This window comes from Trichosurus vulpecula, chromosome 7, assembly GCF_011100635.1.
Source record: "Trichosurus vulpecula isolate mTriVul1 chromosome 7, mTriVul1.pri, whole genome shotgun sequence".
Classification (NCBI taxonomy): Eukaryota; Metazoa; Chordata; class Mammalia; order Diprotodontia; family Phalangeridae; genus Trichosurus; species Trichosurus vulpecula.
In genome coordinates this window covers 236,869,611-236,888,791 of record NC_050579.1, presented here as the reverse complement: position 1 = coordinate 236,888,791, position 19,181 = coordinate 236,869,611, and the positions used below count along the sequence as shown (strand labels likewise).

The window sequence follows — 19,181 nt, the reverse complement described above, 5'->3', positions numbered from 1 at the left end:
TGAGACTAGGGGCCGGGTATTGGCTGTTCTTAGTATCCCCAGAGTTTAGTACTGTGGTTGGCATATAGTAGACACTTAACAAATGTTTATTGAGAGTTGACTGACTGACATATTCAGAGAAAATCCAACTTTTCTTTCTGTAGAAGTGGTATTTCTTGTAGTGAGCAACCAGGTAGGGCTGGCTAGTAGTGACTCTCACTCCTCTTCCCTCCCTAACCCTCTTAGGCCCCTACTACCTTTTTGTGGACTGGACTACTTCTCCCTTGAGGCATCGCTGTCTAACCACTCTCTTGGTGGTTCAGACAAGGACGCTGTAGTCATGGCGGATGCCTCCTCAATGCCAGTCAAGCCAGTAAGCTGCTCAGCCACTGTCATTCATGCATTTGCCCAGGGATGTCCCAGAGCTCTAGAAATCATACTTTGACAAATATCCCAACTCTACCTCAATCTCCTTCCCTTCCACGGCTGCTTCCGATCACCCAGCTCAAGCTGCATTCAAGCAATGGCACATACATAAACTGCAATTTGCTGATATATAGCTTTATCCTATTTACCAGGTCAAGAAAATAAATTAAACTAACTCAAAAAGGGTAACCAAACTTTTCAAAACAATCAGATTATGCCTTTCATAGCCTAGGGAAGCAAAAGATTTTGCAATCGGGCCTTCAGCCTTTAGGGAGAGTGTGAGAAATGGGAAGAGGAAGAAATGAAGAGAATTCTGGGAGATGAGGATACAACTCCAGCATCGTGATCTCCTTGGCCATACCCAGAAAAGGCATTCTACACAGTGGACTCTGAAATACTTGAAGGCAAGACTCATATTCCCCCCACTGCCATGTTCTTTTCTCTACGCCAGATCAAATATTTGGTAACAATGGAAGGTAATTATTAGGCCTAGCCACTATGGAGTACACAAATAGCGAGGAGAGTGTGAAGGTGAGTCTTAGTGCTTATGTCAACAGCCTAATCTAGGCAAGAGTTAATGAACGGAATACAGGAATGTTGGAAATGCTTTGCTGAAAGACTCCTCATTTTCTCAGCCAGTTGGTCTCAAACTTAAACAGTACTCGTCCTCATAACCTCGGATGGATGACTAGTTGCACAACAAAGGGTCAGAGAAGGGAGAGAACAATCAGAGAAACATAATATTTTAACCATAAAGAAGTCCCTTGATATGTGCCCGAGTTTTCCCTCTGTCAAATGGGTAACCCAGTACCTGCACCACCTACTTCACAGGAATGCTATGGGTGTCAAAGGCAGGGGTGAAGAGAAGGGGAGTAGTTGGCTCTGGGCTCGGTAGCAGAAACTCCTATGGTCAGGTAGTGGACAGCAGTGAAAGCATGCTGTCAGCAAAAGCCATGTGGAAGCTGGAGGTACAAGGAGAACAGTTACAAGGGCAATGGTGACAGCAGGCCTACGGAACTGTGGCTGTGCAGGAGACACAGGACCGTTCTGCTAGAGGCATCGCTGTCGGGTGCAAACGCAAGCTGTGAAATAAAGAGATCTGGTCACTGAGTCCAATCCTTTCACTGTACAGGTGAGTAAACTGAGGTTCAGAGAAAGTAACTCACCCAGAGTCTCAAAGGGAGTGTCAGGTAACATTAAAAAAAATGAAAGAGGTGGGGGATAACAGCAAAAAAATAAGGTGAAGAAAGGGTAAGGCAAAGGAAAGAAATCAGATGCTATCAACATGTCTACTCTGCCTTCCCTACAGACTACACTATTAGAGGCAGTATGGCTTAAGGGATCTATCTGGCCGGCCTCTGGGTCAAGATTATCTGAGTTCAAGTATTACCTTTGACACAGACAGGCTTGGTGACCCTGACTAAGTAACTTCCCTTCCTGATGCATTCGGGCACATCTCAAGGCCATAAAGTGCATAAATTGCCTACCCAACCTGCAGAGGGCATTTCTGACACTGTGGAGCTCCCTATGTTCATGAAATTTGCATAAGTGGAGAAGAAAAAATCTTTTTAAATGTGGGGCAGGGTAGGAAGGGTCCTATAGAAGGATATAACAGAAGGAAGAACGGTTCTATGGGGGGCAGTAGTAGAAAGAAACCTCTCTAGGGAGGACTGATGAGAAGGCACTGGAGTCAGGAAGTTCAGTGAGTCAGTCATTTCTCAGTCATGTCTGACTCTTTGTGACCCCACTGGGTTTTTTTTTGGCAAAGGTGCTGGAGTGGTTTGTCATTTCCTTCTCCAACTCATTTTACAGATGAGGAAACTGAGGCAAACGGTGTGACGTGACTTGTCCAGGATCACACAGCTAGTAAGTGCCTGAGGCCAGATATGAATTCAGGAAGATGAGTCTTCATGACTCCAGGCCCAGCGCTCTATCCACTGTGCCACCTAGCTGCCCTGAAAATACTGCTGTTTCTGAGAGGTGCTGGACACTTAACCTCTAAGCCACAGTTTTCAAGGATCATGGGGAGAATAAAATAAATAGAAAATGATGAGCAAACTTTAATCATACAAATTCAAGCTACAGTTACTATTATTATTAATTATTGCCTAAGGCCAGAAGTCCTAGTCAGAAGCTAGGACATCTATCTCTTGGTTCCCCATCTCGGGCTTCATCTACTACACCACACCATTTCCCCTTGGACTTACAAGAAATGTGTATGTAGAGTATATAGAGATTTTTGGTTTGGCGATAAGAAAGAATTTTTAAAATCTATAATGTATAAATTTATGGTCATTGTTTTAAATCTGTAAGTATGAAATGAGATAAATGTATAACCTAAAAAAGGTACAAGCACTTTACTGGTGAAAGGTAGGATAATTACCACATGATATAAAATGTCTCAGGGTTTGTGGTGGTGGTTGCTGTGCCACTTTGGTTTGAAATGACAAGCTCCTTCACAGTTTTAGTGTGGTGCCAGGCTCAGAAAACTTGCTCCACATAAATTTTGTAAATACATTACATAGCATTCACTGACTTCACAGCTTCTCGACTTGAAGATGACACAATTTCTTAAAATAATTAATTTTAAAGCATCACAATCATAATTTTTATCAGTTTGCAAGTTCCCTCCAGTTTAATCAAAATTATAACAAGAACATTCAAGGGGTTTAAAAATATGGTAAAGTACAGTAATAATTCCTAATCCTCCACTAAAGTTCCACTGTAATGACTTACTGAAAGTGACCCTAGAGCTAGTTGTTCTTGACCTTTTCTATGTCATGGACTCCCTTGGCAGTCTGGGGGAGCCTATGGACCCCTTCTTTCTTGCCTTCATACATAATGGAAGGAAGAGCTCCGTTTCAGTTAAGAGATTAGTGAAAATAAAGGTCTATTTTTCCCCATCCAAATTCAAAGACCCCTTGAAATGTATCCACAGCCCACTGGGCACTTCAGATTAAGAATCTCTGGTCTAGATGGCTCAGAGGTTGTGCCCATACAGTAAAAGCTCTCGAAGTCCTTTGCAAGCAACAGAAGCTTTGATTATGGGCCTGGCCACCAAATGTCATCCAAAGAATAAGCTAGCTAAGTTTGGAAATGTTGATTATCTAAAAGATTGGGTTATGAACATTCCTTCAGGGAGGGAACTCCAGCTCAGGCACAACCTGCTTCAGGAGGCCCTTCCTAAGCTGATAACAACTAGTTTCCTGAGTATTTGACAAATGGACCAGTGAGATGAGCTGAATCTCACTCAAACAGACATAATTTTTCTTAGAGTAGGAGAGGTATTTAATAAGGACTAGCCAGCTCGTAACTGCCCCAAAACTTCTAGTTCAAGATAAACATGCAAATCTATCCAAATTTATATATAAATACATATAGAAACATACATGCACACACACATATATACATCTTCCTCTCACACACATGTATATATGTACATATATGTGGACATATGTATTGAAAATATAATTTTTAACAATAAAGCTGGTCAGATGTGGTAACACAGCCCAGTAATCCCTGCTGCTGCAGAAGCTGAGGCTGATGAACCTCTAGATCTCAGGGGTTCTGAGCTGCACTGGGCTAATGCTGATCAGACATTCCCAGTAAGTTCAGCATCAATATGGTGGCCTAGTAAGTGGGGAACAACCAGGTTGCCTAAGGAAGGAAAAACAGTGGGGAAATGAGCATATCAAAGTTTCTTTGCCAATCTGTAGTGGGATCTGGCCCATGAATGGCCACCGTATCACCAGTCTGAAAGAAACAGGGAGACCTAATCTAAAAAAAAAAAACCATACATAGGCAAATACATCAACAACCAAATAAATATATGAATGAATGATTGCCTCTATTAAGGTTACTAAAGATGACTCCTCAGCTCCCTCTGGGGTTTGAATGAAAAATTTCATCTTATATATTTACATTTTTATTGCATATCATACGCTCCATCTGGGGTGTGATAACCCCCCTTTATAAGTTTAAGATAGACGTGTCACATACTTTAACCCAAAATAATGTAGCTAAAAAGATACTCTCAGACTTGATGTTTTTATTGGGGACAGCTAGGTGGAGTAGCAGATAGAATGCTAGGCCTAGAGTCAGGCAGCCTCATTTTCCTGAGTTCAAATCTGACTTCAGACACTTACTGGCTGTGTGACCTTGGCTAAGTCACTTAATCCTATTGGTTTCCATTTTATCACCTGTAAAATGATCTGGAGAAGGAAAGAAAACCCCAAATGGGGTCACAAAGAGTCGTATGTGCCTGAAAATGACTGAACGACAAAACCTTCCTTAGGTGAGAAAGTCTCTGTGATTGAGTTACAGAATCAAATGGATAAAACTGGTGTGAACAATTCCTAGACACCTAGAGCAAAGCAATCAAAAGTCTAAACTAGATGTGAACAGCCTGCTTAATCAAGCTGGGAAGGAATTAAATGCTTTAATCATCGGACTAAACGCAATGATGAAATGTACTGAGACTGGCTGAAAGAATCAGACACAACTCCGGGCCTAGGTATGTAAGAAGAGATGTTCATTACAAGCCTTCTGGTGACTGCTCAGACAATGAAGCTTTGGGAGGACTTTGAGAAGGCAGACAGAATCCTCTGACTTATACCAGAGGAACCAAGAGGGAGGAAAGTGAGCCCAAAGAGGGCAGAACACTCCCCTAAACCACCTCCCTTCCTCCCCCCACGGACCACGTCATGGAGAAAATAAAGTAACCAATACGCAGTTAGTGAGGTGGCTAAATGGGTAGAGGGCTGGACTTTGAGGAAGGAAGGCTTGAGTTCAAATTCTGCCTCAGACACTTACTAGCTGAGTGATACTGGGAAAGTTGTTTAAGCTCTCTGTGCCTCAGTTTCCTCATCTGTAAAATGGGGATAATAAAAGCTCTTACTTTCCAATGTTGTTTTGAGGATAAAATGATAAGTCTGTTATTTAAAACCTTAAAGGGGTATACAAATGCTAGATATTGTCATTATCCATTAAATCATGCATCCAGCCTGAAGCTGGGAGAGAACAAAACAGACAGAAGGTTCGGATTGAAGATGCTAAAAGGACTCCAGGATTTGAATCCCCACCAGGAACTACACACTCCTCAGGGGGATCTCATGCTACTCCACAAAAGGAGGAAAAGACTCCATCCAACCAAGAACTGTCAGATGTTTCTCTGGGTATCTGCATTGACTCTTCTAAGCTTGAGCCCACCTTCCCCTGGACACTGAATGTATAAGGGAAAATATCTCCCAGACTTTCTGGAAATTTTTTTTAACTAATTGTTCTTAGTATATTACTTTAATAAAAATCAGTTTCTAAAAAAGCTAGTTAACTCTGGCTGACCCCTTAGGACTCTGAGGGGAGAAGTATTTAAATACTCTCTAGGCCCCTGGCCTGCCAGTGGGAGTCAGAGTCGGAAAGTGGGCCCAGAGGGTAGCTACATAAGTCAGGTCACTTTTGATAGAAATCCACCCTAGTGCTTCTAAAATCCTATCACCTCAATTCAATGTTACATAACACTGCTGATTCCTTTCCCAAGATCTGATTAGAACTGAGTTATGGGGCATGATTATCTTTCTCCCCCATCACCCACAGAAGGTGATGAGGTCTCAGCTGACAGTGCCAATATTGCTAGTAAGAATGCTGCCTCATCAAAGCTGGTCACCAGGGGAGAGAAGGCTTGTTTACTGGTAGCAATCTGCTATGACATGTATTGTCATGCATATCCTACGCACAAAAATACAATAATGAATGTTTTGCAGTATGCTAATTCTCAGTAATAATGTTCTACTACTTGCACGGAGCCTTGTTTCCTCCTCAGTATTTTTCAAGGTAGGTTCTTTACATTCAAATAGTGAATAATGAGAGAAAATGAATTATTTAAAAACTATATAAAAATAAGCACTAGCATGTAAACTAGCTGGAAAATTTTGCCCCAAACATTTATTAGTCATATGTACATGTGTGTAAGTATGTAATGTATGTATGTGTGTACATATACATATTTGTATATATATTTATATTTCAATTAGTCTTAATAACAGATTAGCGAAGGGATGCTCATCAATTGGGGAGTGGCTAAACAAGCTGTGGTATTATTGTAATGAAATATTATCATGCCGTAAGAAATGACAAACAGGATGATTTCAGAAAAACCTGGAAAGACTAACATGAACTGATGCACAGTGAAGTGAACAGAACCAGAACACTGTTCACAGTAAAAGTAATATTAGTGATGAAGGACTGTGAATGATTTAGTTATTCTCAGCAATACAATGATCCAAGATGATCCCAAAGGATTGATAATGAAGCACGCTAACCACCTCCGGAGAAAGAGCTGATGTTGTTTTAATAAGAGACTGAAGCAGGCTACTTGTTACTTTCATTTTTTCTCTTGTTAAGAGTCGTCTCATACAAAATGACTAATATGGAAATGTTTTACATAATTGTACATGTATACCCTACATCTGATTGCTTACCTTCTCAGAGAGGGAAGGGACAGGGAAAGGAAGGAGGGACACATTTCGGAATCTAAAACTTTAAATATAAATGCTAAAAAAAAGAGATTAGGCATTGTGTCTAATAATTATAATGATATATGTTAATAATAACAATATTGAGCACTCTACAGCTTTTTCAATACCTTTGTCCTATCAACCTAAAGTTGTTAAATTTAGGCAAACCTAAACTAGGTTACATCATTATTGTTCTCCTCATTTTACAGGTGAGAAAATTAAAACTCCAAGAAGTGAAGTGATTTCTCTAGGAACACATTGCTAGGAAATTGTGACACTGGAACTCTGACCCAGGTCTTCTAACTCTAAGTCCAATGCTTTTTCTAGTCCATCAAATGACATGCACAGATTGGTACAAAACTTTATGGAGATTTATCCTTTCTCTTAAGATTTATTAAGTAGTGAACTTTTATTAATTTCTATTTTCCACCTAAATTCCTTTTTTTGCTACTACAAAATTTTCCTGCTTGAAATTCTACTTCTCTTTGGCTATGCTTTAAAAAAAAGAAAAAAGTCAAGACTTCACTAAATTCAAGCCATATGGATAAGTCTCGTAGCCTAAAGAAATTCTTAATGGTAGTTTTATTCAGATATTGATTCAACCACTATATGTTACGCATCTATTCTACAAATATACTGTAGTGGTGTAATGGGGGAGGAGTGAAAGGCCAGAATTTGGAGCTAAAAGACACAGCATCTACTTCTAGCTCTGTCATTTTCTAGGTGACTTGCCATTTTATTGCTCAAAGCTTCTGTTTCCTCATGAGCAAAAAGTAGTAGGTAGAACTGGAAAGTAACAGATTTAAGCTTGAAGTATGATGTGTAGGAAAACTGCCAAACAATGAGACATATGCAAAAATGTAATGAATTGTCTGGTGAGGTGCTGGTTCCCAAGCACTGGAGGTCTTCAAGCAGAGGCTGGTCAATCACTTGTTTGGTATATTGAAAAGGGATTCTTGGTCATGCATGAGTAGGTGTGCGTAGTGGACAAAGTGCTCCAGCCTCTTTGTCAAGAACACCCCAACTGGGGTCACAGAGTCAGAATGGACCGAACAAAACAAGCTGGATGATAAGGTGTCTTGCATCTCTCAATTCTGTTGCTCCGTAAGACCAACCCTGTCTGACCTCAGGGGGCATTGTGAAATACTATGGGTAACGTGGATTGTAAACATTAAAATATTATATAAATACTAGTTAATGTATATTTTGTGGTAACCTAAAACTAGAAATACACTGATGAAGAAATGGCTGAAAAATTGTGATATACATATGTAACAGAATATTGTTGTGACCTACAAATGACAAACATAAGGAATTCAGAAAAACCTGGGAGGATATGTATGAACTGATGATGCATAATGAAGCAAGCAGAACCAGGACAACTTACTCAACGACCATAATGATGTAAAAGAAAATAAAGAGAAACTAGAATTTAGAAGGCTGTCAGGAAGATGGCGGCTGGAAAGCAGGGACTAGCGTGAGCTCCCTGCCAAGTCCCTCCAAAAACCTATAAAAAATGGCTCTGAACCAATTCTAGAACGGCAGAACCCACAAAACAGCAGAGGGAAGCAGGGCTCCAGCCCAGGACAGCCTGGATGGTCTCTGGGTGAGGTCTATCCCACACGGAGCTGGGAGCTGGGAGTGGAGCGGAGCAAAGCAGAGCCCAGCGTGAACGGCGCGGACCAACCAGACCAGGAGCCAGGCAGAGCAGGCCCTAGCGTCCTGAATCAGTGAGCTGTGGCAGTTACCAGACTTCTCAACCCACAAACACCAACACCAAAGACAGCGGAGAAGGTTAATGGGAAAAGCTGTGGGAGTGGAAGGAGTTTGTGGTTCGGCCACCTCCCCTGGGGCAGTGGAGGCAGGGCAGCTACAGCTGCAGTTGCTTCCAGCACCACGCCCACCTGGTGGGAGGAATTGAGTGGCAGATCACAGCAGGAGTGCACAGCCTGCTGAAGATCTAAGCCCAGTCCAGGGTGGGGGTTCTTGGGGAAGAAGGAGTGCTGGTGTGGCAGAGCTGGCGCATCCCCTCCAAATGTGGAACATACAACTCTTTAGTCTACAAGCAGTCATACCCCAACAAAAAACTCAAGGGTCAAGTTAGTTGGTTGGGAATATGGCCAAGCAGCGAAAACACACCCAGATTCAGTCTCAGACTTTGGATTCTTTCTTTGGTGAAAAAGAAGACCAAAACATACAGCCTAAAGAAGTCAACAAAGTGCAAGAGCCTACACCAAAAGCCTCCAAGAAAAACATGATCGGGTCCCAGGCCATGAAAGAGCTCATAAAAGATTTGGAAAAGCAAGTTAGAGAAGTAGAGGAAAAATTGGGAAGAGAAATGAGAAGGATGCGAGAAAACCATGAAAAACAAGTCAATGACTTGCTAAAGGAGACCCAAAAAAAATACTGAAAAATACACTGAAGAAAACAACACCTTAAAAAACAGACTAACTCAAATGGCAAAAGAGCTCCAAAAAGTCAATGAGGAGAAGAATGCCTTGAAAGGCAGAATTACCCAAATGGAAAAGGAGGTCCAAAAGACCACGGAAGCAAATACTACCTTAAAAATTAGATTGGAGCAAGTGGAAGCTAGTGACTTTATGAGAAATCAAGATATCATAAAACAGAACCAAAGGAATGAAAAAATGGAAGAAAATGTGAAATATCTCATTGGAAAAACCACTGACTTGGAAAATAGATCCAGGAGAGATAATTTAAAAATTATTAGACTACCTGAAAGCCATGATCAAAAAAAGAGCCTAGATATCATCTTTCAAAAAATTATCAAGGAGAACTGCCCTGATATTCTAGAGCCACAGGGCAAAATAGAAATTGAAAGAATCCATCGATCACCTCCTCAAATAAATCCCAAAAAGAAATCTCCTAGGAATATTGTTGCCAAATTCCAGAGCTCTCAGATCAAGGAGAAAATACTACAAGCAGCCAGAAAGAAACAATTTGACTATTGTGGAAACATAATCAGAATAATCCAAGATCTGGCAGCTTCTACATTAAGAAACCGAAGGGCTTGGAATACGATATTTCGGAGGTCAATGGAGCTAGGATTAAAACCTAGAATCATCTACCCAGCAAAACTGAGTATCATGCTCCAAGGCAAAATATAGACTTTCAATAAAATAGAGGACTTTCAAGCTTTCTCAGTGAAAAGACCAGAGCTGAATAAAAAATTTGACTTTCAAACACAAGAATCAAGAGAAGCACGAAAAGGTAATCAAGAAAAAGAACAAGAAAAAGAAATTGCAAGAGACCTACTAAAGTTGAACTGTTTTGTTTACATTTCTACATGGAAAGATGAGGTGTATGATTCATGAGACCTCAGTATTAGGGTAACTGAAGGGAATATGCATATATATATATATATATACATACACATATACATATATATGTGTATATATATATGTGAATGTGTATGTATGTATATATGTATGTGTATATATACATAAGGAGAGAGAGAGAGCGGACAAAGGGTGAGTTGAAGATGAAGGGAAGATATCTAAAAGAAATAAAATCAAATTAAGGGATGAGAGAGGAATATATTGGGAGAGGGAGATAGGGACAGATAGAATGGGGTGGCAAGAAGAAGCAGTTCTGTGGGAGGAGCGGAGAGGGCAGGTGAGGGGGGAATGAGTGAATCTTGCTCTCATTACATTTGGCCTGAGGAGGGAATACCATACATACTCAATTGGGTATCTTACCCCACAGGGAAGAAGATAAAAAAGGGAGGGATGATGGAGGGGAGGGCAGATGGGGGTGGAGGTAATCAAAAACAAACACTTTGAAAAGGGGACAGGGTCAAGGGAGAAAATTCAATAAAGGGGGATGCTTTGGGAAGGAGCAAAATATAGTTAGTCTTTCACAACATTAGTATTGTGGAAGGGTTATACATAATGATACACATGTAGCCTATGTTGAATTGCTTGACTTCTTAGGGGGTGGTAGTTGGGAAGGGAAGAGGGGAGAGAATTTGGAACTCAAAGTTTTAAAAACAGATGTTCAGAAACAAAAAAAAAGTTTTTTGCATGCAACTAGAAAATAGGATACACGGGCAATGGGGCGTAGAAATTTATCTTGCCCTACAAGAAAGGAAGGGAAAAGGGGATGAGAGGGGAATGGGATGACAGAAGGGAGGGCTGACTGGGGAACAGGGCAACCAGAATATACATCATCTTGGAATGGGGGGGAGGGTAGAAATGGGGAGAAATTTTGTAATTCAAACTCTTGTGAATATCAATGCTGAAAACTAAATATGTTAAATAAATAAATTAAAAATAATAAAATAAAAGGCTGTCAGATTAAATGCAATAATCAATCAATCTTGGTCCCAGAAGCAAGATGATGAAACATCATTCCCTCCTCTCTGAAGATATAGGCAACTTCAGGTCTGGAGTCCTGCATACACTGCCAGAGACAGCCACTATGTTGGATGGTTTTGCTTAACTACGCCAAGCACTGGTGCTAATCACTGGAAATACATTAAGTGATTATATTCCCATCCTGATATTGAGAAAAGAAACACCTTGTAACTAAAAAAAGCTGTAAAAGTACATAATAAGTGCTCAATAAAAGCTTGCTGAATTGAATTGAAAAAAGGCATATCTAAAACTTTTTTTTACAGTAATGATAACATATTTGTGAGGATACTTAAATATCTAAACATATGTAAGCTACATGAATCTGAAGTGTTTAGTTCACTTTGCCAGCAAACAGTACATCACCATTTCTGTTGCCTCCTTAAACTAGGTTTTTTGTTTTTAGCTAAAGTATTCCTGATGTTGTTGTTCAGTTGTTTCAGTGATGTCCAACTCTATATTGGACAACCCCATTTGGGGTTTTCTTGGCAAAGATACTGAAGAAGTTTGTCATCTTTCCTTCTCCAGCTCATTTGACAGATGAGGAAACTGAGGCAAACAGGGTGAAGTGACTTACCCAGGGTCACACAGCTACTAAGTGTCTAAGGTCAGATTTGAACTCAGGAGAAGGAGTCTTCCTGACTCTAGGCCCAGGCGCTCTATCCACATTTCCACCTAGCTTCCTCAAGGTATTCCTGATATCTACATATGCTCCTCTATCTATCTGCATTCTACGTAACTGAAAAGACTTTTAGTGATAACTTATAGAGGATTCTAGTTACCAAGTGTTATGGTTTGAGCCTCACAGTAGCATTATCTGAGGCTCAGATTGAAAATAAAAGCTAATCAACTTGGCCAAGGCCACACTGCTAATATATAACAGAACCAGGCCTGACGTACAAATCTTTTGTCTTCAGGTTCCCTTTTCATTATAATACACTGCTTTTTCATGGACGGATTAAAGCTAAGTTGACCCACTTTACATCCTTGATTTAAATCAAAATGTCACCGTTATTACAACAAACACAACCACATAACATTCAAAGTTGCCCATGACTAAAGGGAAATGGCCAAGAAGGAATTGCCACAGCAGGAAGGACTAAATATATCATCTCTCCGATCCTTTCCTTCTGACACTGAGGTGGTTGTAATATGCTGAAAAGGGCCCTTAAGGAGCCACGTCCCCACAACATTCCATAGAGACAAATATCTATCTCTAGAAAGAAAGTGCATAGCTCCTCAGTGTGGCATAATGAATAAAACTCTGGGTTCTCCATCAGGACTGGGAGTTGATGACCACCCTCATTCTATTCATCTATAAAACAGAGATAATACTATCCTGCTGCAAAGATTGTAGTAAGGATCAAATTAGATAATGTATGTAAAGTATTCTACAATCAATTATTTTTATTAATTATTTCCAGCATACCTGTCTCTCCATTTTAGAAGTGAAGAGAAATGATTATTTCTCTCCTACATTAATAACCAATTACTGAATTAGGACTAAGTGTTTTTTTCCCCTTTCCTATTTCCTCATTCAGAAATCAGCCTCTGGAAGTTATGCAGCTAGCTTTTGAAGGGCAGGGCTAATGAGAAGATGAAATATTGGGCCAGAAGCACCAGACTGGGGAAACTTGGATCTTATCAAAAGGTAAAGAAATTCTAGTGTAGGGGAAGTAGTGAATTCCAGCCCCCATTGTGTTTTAGTCAGACTGGTCTGGGTAGAAGTGGATTTTCTCTTTTGTCTAGACTGCCCTCAGCAGGGGGTAGTCCGATATGGATGAGTCTCTTTGTTCAAGACTAAGTGATCAGAGTCACTTCCCCCAGACCTCACTGGAGTAAGTGCACCTCTCATTATAATATTCATTCTCTCATTAACCAATCAGAGTTGATTTCCACCCTCAGGAACATCCAATTATCCAAGGTCATGTGAGTGCTGAATGGGCTCCATGAGGGGTCTTTTGGTTTATGAGGGACAGCTAGATGACTCTCTTTTAGTAATTACTTACTAGCCATAATTAATAAAGAGATTAATTACCCAGAAATTAGGTCTCTCAAACTTTTTATCCATCACAAAACACAGGACCATGAGAAATACTGCAAGTGTCAAATCTGAAATGTGCTCTTCTAGAATACTCTGAAATCAAATGAAAACTCACCGAAATCTTCACTGGCTTGATCACCTTTCTTGCGATTATACCGGGGGCAACCAAGCGAGTGGTTTCTAAAACACACCATTTAATTAGTGGGATTTTTTTCAGGTCATTTTCTGAAATTTCAATTTTATTTTTACCTGCGGGAAAAGTAAAAAGATCACAGTGGGATGAAAAAGATTTAGGAAAGCAAATTTATATAAGCTTAACAACACCTAAAGGTAAATCCTACTTCAAATAAATATATTTTAATACTGTTGTTGTTGTTGAGTCATTTTCAGTCACATCTGACTCTTCGTCGTCTCATCTGGGGTTTTCTTAGAAGAGATACCGCAGTGCTTTGCCATTTCCTTCTCCAGGTTTTAATACTGGCTATATGTCAAATTAAATAAAAATTCACCTTTTTCTTTATTCATTTCCTCAAGTAGCTCACAATCAAAAAAGTGCCTAAAGATTTGGAAAGCAATTTACATATATTATCTCGTTTGATCCTGACAACAACACAAGGAGGCTATTATTTTACAGAGTATTCTAGAAGAGCACATTTCAGATTTGACACTTGCAGTATTTCTCATGGTCCTGTGTTTTGTGATGGATAAAAAGTTTGAGAGACCTAATATTTTACAGATGAGGAAAGTGGGCCTTGGAGAATTTAAGGAAATTGTCTGGAGTTACATAGGTCATAAGCACTGAAGCAGAATTTGAATCCACGTCTTCCTGATTTCAGGACCAGCCTTCTATCCAATATGCCATTCAGACAGAATGATGTAATAATTATTCTAAACGAGGTACAAAAAGGTAGCTGGCCCTAATGGAAATGAAACACATACTGGGCAGACCCTTGTGAAATCCTACTATGAGCTGTATAGGTCACCCTTAGCATGACTCAGACTCCCGGCTATAAGGTCCCTAGAATGTAGCCAGTTAGCAATGTATTCAGTGGTGAAATGTTTCTTCTGCTTATTCTAGCTTCCCACACCATCCTAGGAAGGGTTAACAGGACTGGCAACAGCAGCACAAAGAGGGGGAGAAGACTCCTGCCTCTCTCGTCACTACTCCACCCCTCCTGGTCCCTGAATACTCTATCATTCCTTTCAAAAGGTCCAAAAATAGCACCAAGAAATCATTAAGCAACACATTCATTCCATCTGGAATGTCACCTTTGAATGAAGGTGCTTCGTTCGATGCTTTCTTGACTTGGGGCCCATGTATTATTTAACACATATAATGTCAGCTACTTGAAAGGAGGTTCAGGATGAAGCCTCCTAAAACCCTCAGGTCCCTTCAGTCAAAATAAAGTGGAAATCTGGGGCAATGATGAAGGTAACAGGCAGGAAGGCTGGGGTTTTGACCTGAAATATTTGGAGAGCTGCCTCAGCTTTCAATCTTATTTTGGTCGACAAAGTTCGACGAGAGTTAAATAACAGTATTCGTTAAGTAAGGATTAGCAGTTTTACTTTTACACTCACTAGTCAACAGTGCTGGGAGATAGTGGTCACAAATGGGGAGTGGGAGACAGGGTGGGAATAGGGTCATTTTTCTTTTAGCTTAAAGAGAAGGCATGTGTCCACGTGCAGGGGGCTCTATAAGCTCACTCTGTTTAAGTGGGTAGAGTCACAGGAGCAAACATTTGGAGAGAGAAGAGACTTGGAAGGAGACGGAGTCCAACCTTCTCACTTCACAAATGTGGAAACTAAGGCCCAGAGAGGTTAAGAAATTTTTCAGGGTCACACAGCTGCTGTCTGAGGGAGGATTCAAACCCAGGCCTCCCTGACTCCAAGTCCACTTCAACACCAAGCTGCATTTCCCCCCACTGCCAAGGGGATGGGGTAGGGTGGGAGAATATTTCCTGGGAGTCCCTGTCTGTGAACAGGCACACAGTTCCTACAGGTCCAGAACAGGTTTGATCACTTGGTAAACCTGAGCATGGGGCTTTGTGTCCTCATAAGAACAATCCCAGAGGCACACAGTCATCCCCAATGAGGGATACATAGTAGTCTCAATATCACAGAATAGCTAATCCATTGTCAAAATCCTGATACCACTGGTTTCTCAAACTGCAGACATAGATCGCATTCCTACTTCTTTAGCCTCTACATCATTTGCTTTAAACCAAAGTTTTTTTTTAAAAAAAATATACCTTTTACTTATTTTGATAAATATTTCCCAACTGCATGTAAATTTTTTCAATGATCATTTTTAAAAATTTTGAGTTCTATATTCTCTTCCTTCTATCTCCTCCCCCTCCTTCGAAAGGCAAACAATATGTATCAATTATCAAGTGAAGTCAAGCAAAATATAGTTCCATATTAGCCATGTTGCAAAAGAAAACCCTAACAAAAAATAAAACAAGAAAGATAAAGTTTAAAAAGTATGCTTCAATCTGCATTCAGTGTTCGTCAGTTCCGGAGTTGGATAGCATTTTTCATCATGGGTCTTTTGGAATTGTCTTGGAACCCTGTCTTGAAAGTAGCTAGGTCTTTCACAGGTGATCATTCTTACAATATTGATGTTTCTGTGCAAAATATTCTCCTAGTTCTGGTCACTCAACTTTGCATCAATTCACATAAAATTTCCCAGGATTTTTTGAAACCATCCTACTCAGCATTTCTTGGAGCACAATAATATTCCATCACAATCACCACAACTTGTTCAGGTCATCCCTTCAATTTCTAATTCTTTCCCACTACAAAAAGAGCTGCCATAAATATTTTTGTTTCAAACAGGTCTTTTCCCCTTTTTTGATGTCTTTGGGATACAGACCTAGTAGTGGCATTGCTGGGTCAAAATGTATGCATAGTTTTATAGCCCTTTGGTTATAGTTCCAAATTGTTTTCCAGAATGTTTGAATTCATTCACAATTCCACCAACAGTGCACTGGTGTCCCAATTTTTCCAAATCTCCTCCAGCACTTGTCCTTGTCCTTTTCTGTCCTATTAGACAATCTGATAGGAGTGATGGAGCAACTCCATTGTTCTAATTTGTATTTCTCTAATCAATAATTATTTAGAGCATTTTATGTGACTATTGATATTTTTGATTTCCTCTTCTGAAAACTGCTTGTTTGTATCCTTTGACAACTTATCAACTGGAGAATGGCTCTTAGTTTTTTTATAAATTTGGTTCAGTTCCATATATATTTGAGAAATGAGGCTTCTATCAAAGTGACTTGCTGGTAAACATTTTTCCCAGTTTCCAGTATTCTTTCTAATTTTGGTTGCATTAATTTTGTTTGTACAAAAGCCTTTTAATTTTATGTAATCTAAATTATCTATTTTACTTCCCATGATCCTCTCAATCTCATATTTGGTCATACTTTCTTTATAGATATGACAGATATGTCTAAATCATTTATCAATTTTGACCTTACCTTGGTATACAGTGTGAGATGCTGGTCTATACCTAGTTTCTGCCAAACTGCTTTCCAGTTTTCCCAGCAATTTTTGTCAAATGTTGAGTTCGTAACCCAAAAACTTATCTGTGGTCATTTACTACTATGTCTTGTGTATGTATGCTTTTTTGTTGTTGTTAATTGTTTTTCAGTCATGCCTGACTCTCTGTGACCTGACTTGGGGTTTTCTTGGCAAAGATTCTGGAGTGGTTGGTCATTTTGTTCTCTAGCTCATTTTACAGATGAGGAATTGAGGTAAACAGAGTTAAGTGACTTACCCAGGGTCACACGACTAATAAATGTCTGAGGCCGGATTTGAACTCAAGAAGAAGAATCTTTCTGATTCCAGGCCCTTTCTGACTCCAACCAGTGTGCCACCTGGCTGCCCATAGGTACATAACAGGTACATACATACATACATATATATATATAAACATGAAAGAGTAATCATAAGGGATTCAATAAAGTTAAACTGTTTGTATTCTTATATGGGAAGATGATACATGCAACTCCCAAGAACTTTGTCTTTATTGTGGCACTTAGAAGGAGTCTACATAGACAAAGGGCATAAGTATGAGTCAATTATGTTGGAATGATCTCCAAAAAAGAAAAAAAAAGTGAAGGAGTGAGAAAGAGGGGTGCACTAGGGAAAGAAGTAGAATGAGGAACATTTCCTCACATAAAAGAAGTGCATAAGAAAGCTTTTATGGTGAAGGGGAAGAAAGGGTCATGGATAAAGCTCGAACCTCACTCTCAAAGAAGGAAGAATATATATATACATATATACATATATATATATATACATGCATATATATATATATATATGTATACACGCACACACACACTCAACAGGGTAAAGAAATCTATCTCAGTCAACAGGGACATAGGATGGGAAAAGGATAAGAAATAGGCTAGAGGGATGATAAAATGGAAGGTAGATTAAGAGAGGCAACTGTCATAAGAAAAACAGATTTCTGAGGAGGGACAGGATAAAAAACAGAAAGAGAAAAATAAATAGGAAAAAAAATCATATACAGTTAGCAATAGTAACTATGAATGTTAATGTGATGAACTCACCTAAAAACCAGAATCAGATAAGAGAATGGGTTAGAAACTAGAATCCAACAATATGTTGCTTATAAGAAATATGCTTGAAACAGAAAGATACAAACAGAGTTCATATAAAGTGCTGGAGCAAAATCTATTATGCTTCAGCTGAAGTAAGAAAGGGAGGATCAGCATTCATCATTTCAAACAAAGCAAAAGCAAAAATAGACCGAATTAAAAGAAGTAATCGGGAAAACACATTTTGCTAAAAGATAACCTCGACAATGAAGTGATATCAAAAATGTTTACAAAAAGTTTCTCTGATAAAAGTCATTTCTCAAATACATATGGAACTGAGTCACATTCATAAATATAAGCCATTCCTCAACTGATAAATGGTGAAAGGATATGAAGAGGTAGTTTTCATAAGAAATCAAAGCTATCTACAGTCATAGTCACATATGAGATAGCTAGGTGGTGCAGCAGATAGAGTGCCAGGCCTACAATCAGTAAGACTCATCTTCCTGAGTTCAAATCTGGCCTCAGACACTTACTAGCTTAGTCTTCCTGACTCCAGGCCTAGCTGGCCCTCTATCCACTGCAGCACTACACTACCCAGGAAACATTTTTATTTGTGGATATTACATAACAAAAACTGACACTGTTCTCCTGGGGCAAGGATTTCAGCTTCTTTTTCATTTCTTTCCTTTCTACTCTCTCCCATCTAAACAGCATTATATATCCCTAACTTGGAACAGGACACCCCCACCTCCACCCCCCACCAATGGCTTTCGATTAATTAATTGAAGGTGCTTCATTTTCCCCCTTTCTATTTCACTACAATCTCTATCACTGATAGAATGTAGCCTCTCTGAATGTTTTCTCCCTTTAACTACAGCACCGAATTATGAACCATTTGGCCAGTGGCACAGTCACAATGAGAAAACAACTTATTCTTTGAAGAATCATGATTGTGCAGTATTTCTTGGCCTGGTCTCTTTTTACATTCTGAGTACAGGATGTCTCAACATTGTTAGTTCACACTATATGCCCTCATATTTGTACAACTGTTAAGAAAACCTACACATGGTCTAGAAAAACTAAGAAAGTTCTATTTCCAACTAGTCTCTCTGGGAATCACGTAGAGGTAAAACTTTGTTACTCTACAAATGTCCTGAGCCATTCATATATCTTCTAAGTGAATACATGGCAATGAATTTTTAAAACCCAATGAGTACAGTACTCTTTTGGGCAGGCAGATTTGTATATAATATATATTGCCCCGGCACTCTAAAAGATAAGT

General features: G+C 39.5%; 1 protein-coding gene across 1 annotated transcript in view; it reads right to left on the bottom strand.

Moving 5' to 3' along the window:
- Positions 1-19,181, bottom strand: part of LOC118857149 (24-hydroxycholesterol 7-alpha-hydroxylase) — a 127,163-nt gene that overhangs the window by 28,719 nt on the left and 79,263 nt on the right. Inside the window, exon 8 of the mRNA XM_036767791.1 lies at positions 13,447-13,580. Within this exon, the coding sequence (XP_036623686.1) occupies positions 13,447-13,580 (134 nt within the window). The remainder of the gene's footprint in view (positions 1-13,446; positions 13,581-19,181) is intronic.